Source organism: Strix aluco, chromosome 5 (genome assembly GCF_031877795.1).
Source record: "Strix aluco isolate bStrAlu1 chromosome 5, bStrAlu1.hap1, whole genome shotgun sequence".
NCBI lineage: Eukaryota > Metazoa > Chordata > Aves > Strigiformes > Strigidae > Strix > Strix aluco.
In genome coordinates, this window is record NC_133935.1 from 63367472 (window position 1) to 63379988 (window position 12517).

Genomic DNA, 12517 nt, shown 5'->3' on the forward strand with positions numbered 1-12517 from the left:
GCAGAGCCTGCCTTGTAGTAATGAGGACTGAAAAGTGAAGACTGTCTTAGTGCAATTCATTAGAGTTAGATGGTGATCTGTACTCTTGTAAAAATGAGGTTTCTTGCTGTTGAAGATGGGTTTCATTGTGCTCATCTCCTGGGACTACATCAACTATCACTTATCAGACAGACACTAAATGCTGCACTTGACATAGATTATTGCTTCCTCTTTCTTTGCTCCAGCTGATGGTCCTTTAAAGTGCATTTTTTTGGTCTGTTTAAAATTGGTGCAAGCTTTGAGTCTACACAATTTTTGCCATATGCAGCCATTACATTTCTAACAGAATGGTACTTTCATGATATGGGACAGAGGGAGATACCTCCATAAGCTTCATTTATGCCCATGTTCACCAACAGAAAGACAATATACATCCACTTGTTCTCTCTGCAGTAGCTGTAAGTTTGGGAGTAAGCTTTACTTAACAGTAGTACAGCTGAACAGTGATGGGGCTGTACCATGTTGGAAAGCTGTTGCTTTTATTTTGCAAATCAGGCTGGCCTTAGAGGACAAAGCCTGTGATCCTCCCATTTTATTTGTCCTTCCTTGCTAGCAGTAGGCCAAACAGCTCAAAATCAGGTGGGGAGTCCTCTTCTCGTGGAAGACAAAACAGGCCTTTGACATTGCCATGACACAAAATTGACAGCTAATTCTATGATATCCAGCATGAAAAAAAGTGCAGCTGTCAGTATATGAAATAAAGTCATAGGCCGCGTTCCTCAGCTCTGGCCAAAAGGCATTACCTATTTCTTAGGCCAGAAGTGAGTCAGCTCCATGTATTCCAGTTCTGTTTTCAGCTCTGGTTATTTGTGATCTTGGAATGATCTTTGTCCCTTAACAGTGTTGTATTCAGTTCCATGATCTTAAGTATTACTAAAGGTAAAGGAAATCTTTGTTACAACCTGAATTCCTTGGAGCAAGGTTTGTAATTATTCAGGCCTTCCAATTAGAGCTTCACATATTGTCAAAAATGAAATAAAAGCAGGAGAAAGAATGTGTTTCTTTTTTACTGGACATTTACCGATTTGGCACTGTACCCAATTTCCTTTCTTAATACTTACTTGAAAAATATAGCTTAGATCTTAACACTACATTAATTATAAAAGATTACTTGGCAAGTTTTCATTATATATTGCTACATAATTTGCTAGCAGCACTTATATGCAAATTCAGGAGCAATGGAATGAGAATAATAGAAAAGAGGTATCCTAAAAGGTTGACTGAGTTTCTCCCATAATCCTTGTGCCAGTCTAAACAGCTATCACATTGAGTGCACTGCAAGTGGAGCATCAGTGATAATCTGCATTTCTCTGTCATAGAAGTGTTTGATTATATATTTTCTAACTAGCCTGCAATGGCCAGATTTATTGGGGAATGAAAGAAGGAGAAGAAAAACAGCAAACAGTTGCTGTATTGAAAGAAAGCTGTCCATTGGCATTTATCCTCCTACGCATTTTGCTCAGTAATTTGCTTAGTCTGACTATGAATCATCAGACTGACTCCCAGGAAGAAAAATCACCAGGCAGCCACTGTATTAATAATAGTGATTACAGTTTTCCATAGTATCTCAACAACTGTAGTTTATTCTATCAGATTTTTTTTTTTTTTTCTGGGGGGATAAAGTAAAAAAACAAAACATTTTTCTTACTCAGTTGCTTTTTGGTTATTTTATTCAGCGATGTCTCAGTGACCATAGATGTGAAGGAAGCATAAAGTTTATGTTCAAATAAATAAACAAAAGATGAAAGAAGGATCTGATAATCCAAAAATAACAAAATGTTTCATCAGAATTTTCCTGATTTACAGTCTATGTTAGATTTTAATAAGGGGTAAGTGGTCCAACACATTTTAGATGAGGAACAAAGAAGATTACTATACCAGAGTTCAGCTGAAGTCAGGTTAGTGCTGTGCCGTGTTTAGGGTATTCTCAGTAAAAGTCCATATTTGTCTGTGTTTATACAGTACATATTGTCTTCTTTGCGTGCACATACACACAATACACAGAATACAATGTAGGTATGTTGATACTTAGATAAAAAAATGAAAAATAAGGCACTAAACAAAATAATAGATTAGGTGTTGTGGCTTGCCTGAATGCATCTAGTTGCAAAGCAGCTAGAATTTTTTGTTGATTCTGTTTGCTTTATTTAAAATATTACACCCTACAGTAAGAAACTGTATTTCATTAATTTCTCTGTCAGTACATATGTGCCAAAAAAAATCTGTGTGACAGATATATTTGGCTCCTGCTCATTTAGAAGCAAGTTATTTTATTAGTGTTGAACTTTGAGTGTTTCAGTGCTATTAAAGTTTTTTGGAGTGGCCATCCAGTTACTCTGTGGGCTGACTCTCTTTAACCAGTATAATTTAATTTTTGAACGCTTGACCTAGACATTGACAAGCAATCCAGTCTTGGAAAACCCGCAATTAAGTCACTGAGATGGGTGTAATAATTGACTAAGCCCAAACCCTTTCACCCATTAAAGTCTGGCCTTTTTCAATCTGAAGAATTTTTATAAACTTTATGAGGCTGATCACGAACAAACTATAGGGGTAATTGGGGCTTTTGGAGGGGAAAAACACAAAACCCAAAAATCCTTACAATGAAGAGCAAGATGAAGCAGAAATGTTGTCTTCTGTTCAGTAATATATAAAATTTAAGCCTTCCACTTTTTTGATGACCAAAATGTTTCCCTAGAATGCAATGTGTTAGGTCATGGCCTTTGTAATATGAGCTATGGAAACATTCACAGTATTAGTATTAGCAATACATCTCTCTTTGGGCCAGTAGTGCACCCATCCAGAATGTGAATTGAAATAATTTTTCTGCCTTGGAGGATTAGAGACTGCATTGTGCAACTTTTGGTAATAAGCTAAATGCCATAGCTATTAATGGTATGAAGCATCCTGAGGTTTGTTGTTCTCCATCTCCTCTGTTCATCCAGTTTGGATGCACTGTATAAATAGTGAAGCAGAAATGAAGAGGGAAAAAAAAAATAGCTCTACAGTTTAGTGTTCAGAGCAGTGTTGATTTGGCATCTAAATTTAAACTTTGTCTGAGTATAAGTACCCACATTTTCATGGCCTTATTTCTGATTTCTCATATCTCAGATAAAATGCATCTGCTCTAAAAAAAACAACTTTGAAATCACTTAACACTTCAAAGTGGTAGTTCAATAACATTTTTGATAAGGCAAATCCATTATTAACAGTCCACACAGAGGGGATATCCTTCGTCTTCTATATGTGTCCAATCTGTATTTATAAAAGTAATGATATCATTGTGAAAGCAAAAGCTGATGAAAGATGGAAAGGAGGGAATTAAGCAGAGGTAAAGAATCCATCTCTCTTTTCTGCTGTCTTTCATCTATAACATAAACCTTAGGGTTCACATCAGTTTAAATCATGAAATAATAAATGAGGTAGGAGCAATGGAAAACCTGAATCAGACCTGTAAGTATTTCTGTACTACCCATTATTGTCAGTCTGAGAAGCAATGTTTATACTCTGTAACTGGTTAGAGTCTAAAACTTACATGGTCTTATATTGTAGCCCTATTTCTAACTAACAGTAGGTATCTAACGGCAATGATGTTAATCTCCCAGTGTTTCAAAGCTTACGCTTGTGAAGGAAGTATGGCTTCTCCACCAATATTTAAAGCATTTCTTTTTCTGTAACTGTCATTAAAGCTAAAGCTTCTTACAGTTCCTGAGGGAGCACATCCTAGGAGTATGCCTATTCACAAGAAACATGATCCTAATAAGAGCTAAGAATGCAAACTCTGTGATGTCAAAACAACAGTTACTGAAGTGCTGGGAAGTAGAATTTTCCAAGTAAAAAATCTCCTCACTAATGCAATTTTCTGACATTGTTATTAATCCCATAAAGCTCAAAGTATTATTTTTAAGATTGTATTTCTTCAGAAACTACATCCATATTCAGTATGAAGAAGTGCAGAGTATTCGTTTCACGTATTAAGAATCTCATTCATTGGACTTGAGGTTTACATTTTAAGTTCTTTATGTATATTTTCCATTGATTCAAAAAGATATCTTCCATTTTTCATAAATTGTATATTACATTCAGCCAGTACTGATACGTGGTAGTAAATAGCAGTACTCCTAATGAAGGTTTATAGCCCAGCAGACACGCATGTAGTAGTCTGTGAGCGTGCTGAGAAACCCCTTTCCTGGCAAGTTGCTGGGAGGACCACAGCCTACTCAGTTTCACAGTTTCTCTTCAGCCCTGCTCACTCTTTCTGCTTGCATGGGATACTGACACACAGAGAATTGTCTGACAGATGCTTTTCTTTCAAGTATTTTTACAAAAGACAGAAGTGCAGTAACACCTTGTGGGTCAGATCTTCTAAAGGCAGCAGCAGATGTAACTGGAGACCAAAAGGAGAATTGGACACTCATTGCAGGGATGGGATCATTGAGACTAAGAGTGAGGAGCAGAGTTAGGTATGAACGTTTCCTAGAAGAAAAGGGTAGGAATATTTTCTTTGGACATTCTGCCCTGGGCAAGAGTGGTAAAGATTGTGGTATAGGCAGTCTTCTATTACCTTGTAATCTGCTTTGTTCAGGCTCATTTTCATTCATTGTGAATTGTCAGTTACTTCTTCAGAGCTGACAGCTTTGACAAACATTGCTTCCTCTGTGCACTCTTCAAGATATATTGTGCACAATTTATTCTCCTCAGATTTCCAAAGCACAGTTTGGAGGAATTCATTTTCAAAGCTCAGTTTCAACAATATTTTTCAAAATGGCTGGCATGGCTTTGATTTATGATTTCCATCATAACACCTACAGTAAAACAATCTGCTCTTGTTTAAAAACATTTGGTTCTTTCGCTTTTACTTTGGCTTTCTGCAAGTCATGTAAACTGCAGCAGTTTCACCACCTGCTGCCTACACTGGATGCGTTTACATTAATGCTTTAGTTCAGATCAGGAGTGGACTTCTGAAGCAAATCTCCTGGCTGCACCCCACTTGCCAAGCTTTGGTTTGCAAGGTAGAGTTGTCTCACAGTGCATGACATGCGTTCATCTCAACTAATACTAAACAGGAGATGTGCTGCAGGAACGTGCCTAATGCACTTCAGTAGCTGATGGGCATTCAGCCCATGGGACCAGATAGAGCTAGGCTGAGGTTAAAACCTTCTGAGAGACATATGGTATGGACATCTGGTCCTCAACCCCAACTGTTTCACTCTATAAATCCACTTGTATTGGTCTGCACTACTTGCTAATACAGACACAACCATTATCTGCTCCAACATTTGCAGAATTTATGCATAAACATGTATTTTGGAGCTCAAATATAATTTGGATCATTATGACTGATCTCCAGTTCCTCCTGGAATTCTCTGTTTTCCTGCCCCAGACTGGAGCCTGTCATTGTTTTCCTGTACATTTCATTCCATAGCTTTTGATTAATGCTACAACTTCTCAGTAGTTATGCAAGTGTGATTTTCCACTTGACGTGCGAAATGTACACAGATCTTGTTCCTCGTTACTGAGCTCAATATCATTTTTGCCTTAGAAAGAGAGCTTCCACATTGCCTGTGCTCCTCAGTGCTGAGATCACTTGCACTTGTTGTAAGCAATAATAGTATCCTTGCTTCTGTAACTTTTTCAGCTACATCAGCTGCTGGACCACAAAGAAGAAAACTGATTAAAAGTTGTCAAATGCCTCTTCAGATTTGCCAGCAGGAGCATTGATTTGGAGCATTCAGTTAATTTGTTGTAGCTGGAAGTCTTACCTGTTTTCCTCTGCAACCATGGAATACTTTTTTTCATTTATCCTTGGTTGATTTCAAGCTAGCATTCATGCAGGTATGACAGATATTTTTCTTTTTGTCAGCCAGAGAGTAGCTGAAACAGTATTTACATCTTTTTCATACATAATATACATAGGTCAGCTTCTTACCACGACTGTTGATGAGTGTATAGCAATATGTAATTACGTGAAAATAAACTGTTCTAAAAGTTCCTTTGGGGCACAAAATTCATAGATGCTGTAAGATTTTAGTAAGGTGTAAACAACAAAGTTCTTTATGAAACAAGAAACTTTTTATTATAATCAATTACTTCACTGAATTACCTTTGTTTCTACACAGAAAAAAGATTATAAAATCTTTTTAGTAAGCTCATCTCATAGGTTTGAGACCTTTCTGGGGGACAGGAAATAATGTTCATCTCACCAAGCATTCTAATTTCCCTCATTTCTTTCTGGTAATACTTACAAAAAGCTTCATATCCAGACTGAAAGAAGAAACTACCTTGGTGAGACCACAGCATCACCATACTGCCTACAACCAGCATCCTCTGTAACTCTGCATGCCCTGGCTCAGGATGTTGTGATGGATTACAGTGTTGACATGATACTGTCTTCAGGACTGAGCTAAGATTACTGTTGTTATCATTAGTTTCATGCTAGGGATTTGTTATTTTCTATGCTGAGGCACAGATAATGACTACCAAGTCATAGAATTTACATTCTGCATAAAAAAACCACAAAATATGAAATGAGAGTTGGAAGGAGATTATAGTTTCTCTAATTTTAATGTATTTGTTTTAACTGAACCTGATAGTAAGGAAGTTAAAGGGAAGGTGCAAAAATGGGATATCTGCATTCATCAAAAGAAGCATGGAAGAAAGTACCCAAAACTACACTAGTAGGAGAGAGAAAAGAGTAGTATTTTCAGTGAGTTCTAATGTCAGTGGTAGAAAGAGCAGAATAAAGGGAATGTATGTTGGGAAAAGATTCATGATGATGTTCTGAAGGAGGGACTGCAGTTGAGCAATGGGAATCAGTATGTCAGTGAAAAGAGAAAGGAGATTTCTACTGCCTTGGTGCAACAGCAGGAGCTGGGCAGGTCTTGGGCTGTGGTGAAAGGAAGGAGCAAACGAAACAGAGCGTGGAGTGGGGAGCGCAGCCTAACTCTGAGGAGCAACCATGAACAGCTAGCCTGGCCCAAACTGGCAGAGACTTTCAAAGAGCCAGGGAGGGCTCTAAAGAGTTTGCTGCAGCTTGGAAAATCACTGAGCTGGCTGAAAGCAGACCTGGAAACAAGGGCCTGTCTACAAGGATGCACAGGGCAAGCCGAGAATTGTTCTTTCTGTCCTGTCTGACCATGTTTGGAGGCTTTTCTGTTTAAAAAGTTAATTGTTCTAGTTTATATTTAATTAAAAATGGCTTTTTTTAAAAAAAGTCCTTCAGTATTTGTTAGAAAATTCACTGTAGAAGATCTGAGCAGATTCATCTCCAAGTTTTGGCTGACTTGGGTTCAGAATTCCTTAAGGTAAGCTTTTGAGAGAGAAGGTGAAATATTAGCCACTCTTCTTAGGAAAAGCACATTAGAAAACAGGATATTGCATTATTTGCCCAGGTGATAAACTGTAACTGACTGCTAATGTGCAGGAGAAGCCTGACTTGAGGAGCTGGAAGCTTACCCCATGTGCCATTCCCAAAGGGATCACTGCTTGCTCGGTACAGAGCCCTAATCCCCACCTGTGGGATATTCAGATTCATAACCCTATGATTTAAACTCATTTTGGTATGCTTGGCTGTTGTGCCTAACAGTTTCTTCTGTTGCTGTTTACAAGAAGTAAATGGGCTTATATACCATCTGACCTGCAGTACTTCTGATGCGGCAAGGTGATATTGGTAACTTGCTTGACTTGATACTTGTTGAATAATTTAGCTCAGGCTTGTTTCTAGGTAGCTAGCTATCCAGATGAGCATCTTGAATTACTGCCTATTGTCATGGTTACAGGACTGGCTGCATCTCTTCTTCCTTCTCTGAGTTTTCTGAGTGCAATATGAGGGCTGTCCTTGCCTGGGGTACAATATAGCAAATCTTCCACTAACAGAGTTGGATGTAGCACAGCAGCCTGTAAATGAGCACTGGATCTTTTCAACACGTCTAATAGAATTCAAATGTGTGCATTGGATGCACTAATATTATCTCTTAACTACTAGTAAGTGGGAAGCTAACTGAAGCAATTATGTTTTCCTAGGTCTGTGCAGTCAACTCTTGGTTTTAATTAGCCCTTTGAAGTGTTACCAGAATTCTCTGTCAGGAAGAAATATTTATATGTATGCAAACACATGAACATACACAAAATATTGTATTATTTATATTACTATATTATATAAACAAAATAATCTCAGAGCAGCTGCTAACCCCCCACACTGACCTGTAGAGTACTTGAGCATTTCTTATGGAAAATAAGTCTTTGGTGAAAGACATATCATAGAATCACAGAATCATAAAATGGTGTGGGTTGGAAGGGACCTTAAAGATCATCTAGTTCCAACCCCCCTGCCAGGAGCAGGGACACCTTCCACCAGATCAGGTTGCTCGAAGCCCCATCCAGCCTGGCCTTGAACACTTTCAGGGAGGGGGCATCCACAACCTCGCTGGGCAATCTGGTCCAGTGTCTCACCACCCTCACAGTGAAGAATTTCTTCCTTATATCTAATCTAAATCTACTCTCTTTCAGTTTAAAGCTATTACCCCTTGTCCTATCATTGCATGTCCTTGTAAAAAGTCCCTCCCCATCTTTCCTGTAGGCCCTCTTTAGGTACTGGAAGGCCGTTATAAGGTGTCCCTGGAGCCTTCTCTTCTCCAGGCTGAACAACACCAACTCTCTCAGCCTGTCCTCATAGGGGAGGTGCTCCAGTCCCTCATCATCTTTATAGCCTCCTCTGGACCCACTCAAGTGGGTCTCCTTCCTATGTTGGAGGCCCCAGAGCTGGACACAGTACTGTAGGTGGGGTCTCACGAGAGCAGAGTGGAGGGGGAGAATCACCTCCCACGACCTGCTGGCTACGGTTCTCTTGATGCAGCCCAGGGCAATTGGCTTTCTGGGCTGTGAGCGCACATTGTTGGCTCGTATTCAGTTTTTCATCCACCAGACATGCTGTCCATGTCTATGTTGTCTATGTCTGAACTGGCCACAGTGAAATGCCATGCTGGCCCCTGTGCCCTGGAGAAGGTGCCCTGCTGCAGCTCAGGACATCATGGCTGCTCTCATGCTCTCACCCGGCAGCTGCAAAGGTTGATGGCTGGAGTGTGCATGCATGGCCCTCCATGGGCAAGGCTGGGCCATACAGCCAGGCTCTTCAGCCAGAGCATCACTAACCTTTTTACTTTTTCAGAGTAGAATCACTTTACCTTCTTCCCTCTGTGCAAGGATTTTTTTAAAGATCTTACTGCTTTTATTTATTTAAAAATCTCATTGAATGGCTGACTTCATTGGACAGAAGGAATGTTAATGACATTCATATGATTAAAAGAGTTATTTGGAAAGGAGGGTTTTGCAGTAATTCCCAAGGTTTTTTTGAACACCAATTCATTTCACCTGAAAGAGCTTTTTTTCCCCATTTTATTTATTATTTCTGCATATTGTGTGTGAGAGGGGTTTTGTTGTTTTCCTCCTTCCCTAGGGATTCATAAGCATGTATGCATGATGTCTAAAATGAGGCTTAACTGTTGAAGGTACAATGCAATGGTAGGTGTGCTAAGTATTGCTAGATGAGGCCTAAAAGAAGGGCAGGTACTCTGGCTGCAGATTGTAAACTGTGTTTTAACATTCCCACATTAAAAATACATGGATGCCAGTTTAGATTTTAAATGTATTTACCCAAAATGTTTTTCTCTAGGAACTTTGAACCAAAAGAACTGGGGAAAGAAATATTCAGCCTGCAATGGTGCCAAACAATCTCCTATTAATATAGATGAAGATCTTACCCAAGTAAATGTGAATCTGAAGAAACTTAAATTCCATGGATGGGAAAAGGAAACTCTGGAAGATACTTTCATTCACAACACTGGCAAAACAGGTATAAAGTCAGATTTCATGTTTGGAGTTAAATGAGGTCAGAAAAGTGGTATAGGACAGACAATCAACCAAGGACTTTTAAGGAAACATTTTCATTTCACTTTTCCTTAGCTTGTGCATTCTGAATTTATCCATTAAATAAAAAAAAAAAAAAACAAAACAGGTAATGACAATAGCCAAGCATAATAAAGAAATCATTAAAACACAAATTAGAAGTACGTGCACAGACAGATAGTCAAAGCAATCACATCATTACTATCATCCCATCATGAACACTTCATTGAAGCTAAACAGTAATTTAGCATTTGCTATGAAATAATGTTAATTATTACTACATATCTAGAATCTGTAAAAAGTATACAAAAATGATTTTTTAGAAGTATGAATACCTTACCTACTCATCTGGATTAGCATGGATGAGTTGTGATTTCAAAAAACTCAGGATGGGATTCATCTCACCTACACGTAGACACCTATAATGTAGATACTTGTGTCTGAATTAGACTTCTTACATTCAAATAAGAGATATAGGTGCTTTTATGGTCTGATTTGTCTTACCTACCTTAGAAATATATTTTAGAAAGAAATCATTTATGCCTACAAGTGCCTATTTCTCCCAGCTATATAAGAAGCTTATGGTGGCATTTACACTGTAAGATAAATTTTTTCACAAGCACTTTGCTGTATAAATCCAGGATAGCAGTAACTAAAAGCTGCTTCTTGGAAATACTGTTTCTTGTTTGGGGCACAGGTATGGAGTATGGAATCTCTTAACAACTGTCTTTGACCTTCTATCAGTTCCAGTGGGATCCCTAGACCAACATTTTATTTTATTTTATTTTATTTTATTTTATTTTATTTTATTTTATTTTATTTTATTTTATTTTATTTTATTTTATTTTATTTTTCCTAATTTCTGATCTTGGCCCCATCATGTACTTCCTACATACTAGTCCACAAATGACTGACTTCCCTCTTGCTTTACTAGTTGAGATAAATAATGCATTTGTCTTTTCAAGAGATCCCCAAACAAACATTCTTCAAAGTCCATAAAAGTGAACTGAACTCTTCCTCATCTACAACAATTCAGATATTATAAAAGCAACCACTAAACTCTGCAGTTAAAATAGTCTTCAAGGTCTTGAGGAAAGGAATGTAATGAAACTGAACTTCATTAGTGCTGTTTTAGCAAAAGGTCAAACAATTCGCAATCACTGGAGGTGGGAAAGCCAAATGTGGGGCTTTGGTCTATTCCACCCTGCTCATTCCTTCCAGAAGACTAATGCTTCATCCCATCTGGTGTTTGTGTATAGTTATGTCCAGCTGAAGACCTTGTTATCACCTTCTCCCATGGGAGATTGCTCCACAGTTAAGGGGTCTCACAGACAGGACAGTCCTTCTAGGAGCTGGCTAAAATTTCTTTTCATGTGTTGCCTCATGATTTGTATCTAGAATTATGATAATAATGGTGGGGGATGCTTTCAGGAAGCTATGTATTTCAGGAATTTTTCTTAGACGGTCAGATTGGTGGCTAAACCAGTTTTCTGAGCTTCTTAGTGTAGTTCTGTGGCTAGTTTCAGACAACAGGAGACCAGTATAATAGTGCATTTCACTAGATTAATATTTTATGAATTGCAACATGAAATGAAACACATTTCTCCATGCTAATAGTGAATTAGCCAACTTCTTATTTTGTTTAAATAACCAATTCCCTGTCAAATTCCTTATAAAATACAGGGAAAAAGGTGTATCATATTTACCTTTTAGCACATAATATTGAACTATGAGAGTCATAGATGCCTTGGCTGGCTTTTATATTGACACTCCTTTTTATTCCCTCTCTCTCTCTCTTTGTTCAGTGGAAATTAACCTGACAAATGATTATTATGTAAGTGGAGGTGGCTTAGACACCGTATTCAAAGCAAGCAAGATCACTTTTCACTGGGGAAAATGCAACGTGTCGTCAGATGGATCAGAACACAGTTTAGAAGGACAAAAATTTCCTCTTGAGGTAAAGTACAAAATAGATTTTGACAACTTGTCATTCTGCAAAAAGTAATACTGGTTACTAAATACTTTTGTTTATCACTTGATTAAAGTCTATTTGCGAATATAATCATTCACTTTATTTTTATTAGTAATCCAAATTACTAATAATTAAATGATGCATTTGAGAAGGGCAATGTAAAGCATTATTCCGTGACACGTTGAGGATGTCTAAACTGTGCATTTTCGCACATGGCTTCTAAGATGACATAAAGAGTCAGTTCTGCTAATTTGACAAAATTCAAGCTGCCTCTAACAGTTAAGCTTCTACAAGTTTGGCCCATCATATTCCACAGCAGTCGGTTGTTTAAAGTGTAAATGGACTTTTCAAAGCTGGGGCTTTGCTGAGAGCCCATGGGAGCTGCTGGACCTCACCAAGACAAAGTGCGGCCCATGTCGCTGGGCTGGAAAGAGAGCTGGCAGTGGCATGCCAGGAGCCACCATGTCAGACCAGGTCCTGGGTGCAGCCACATTCATGGGCAGCCAGCACAGTGTACCCCTGGATGGTTTGGCAGAATAGCTTGCAGCAGCATAGGGACGAGGTGGAGGAGAGGAGCAGCTCTTACTGAGATCCATGAGGGCA

The 12517-nt window shown here is 38.5% G+C and overlaps 1 protein-coding gene across 7 annotated transcripts in view; it reads left to right on the plus strand.

Annotated features, from left to right (window-relative positions):
- The window catches only part of PTPRZ1 (protein tyrosine phosphatase receptor type Z1), a 143610-nt gene that overhangs the window by 67360 nt on the left and 63733 nt on the right, over nucleotides 1-12517 (plus strand). For all 7 annotated transcript variants that reach the window (XM_074827588.1, XM_074827591.1, XM_074827590.1 and 4 more), the window contains exons 3-4: nucleotides 9710-9889; nucleotides 11748-11899. In XM_074827588.1, coding sequence (XP_074683689.1) covers nucleotides 9710-9889; nucleotides 11748-11899 — 332 coding nt within the window. The remainder of the gene's footprint in view (nucleotides 1-9709; nucleotides 9890-11747; nucleotides 11900-12517) is intronic.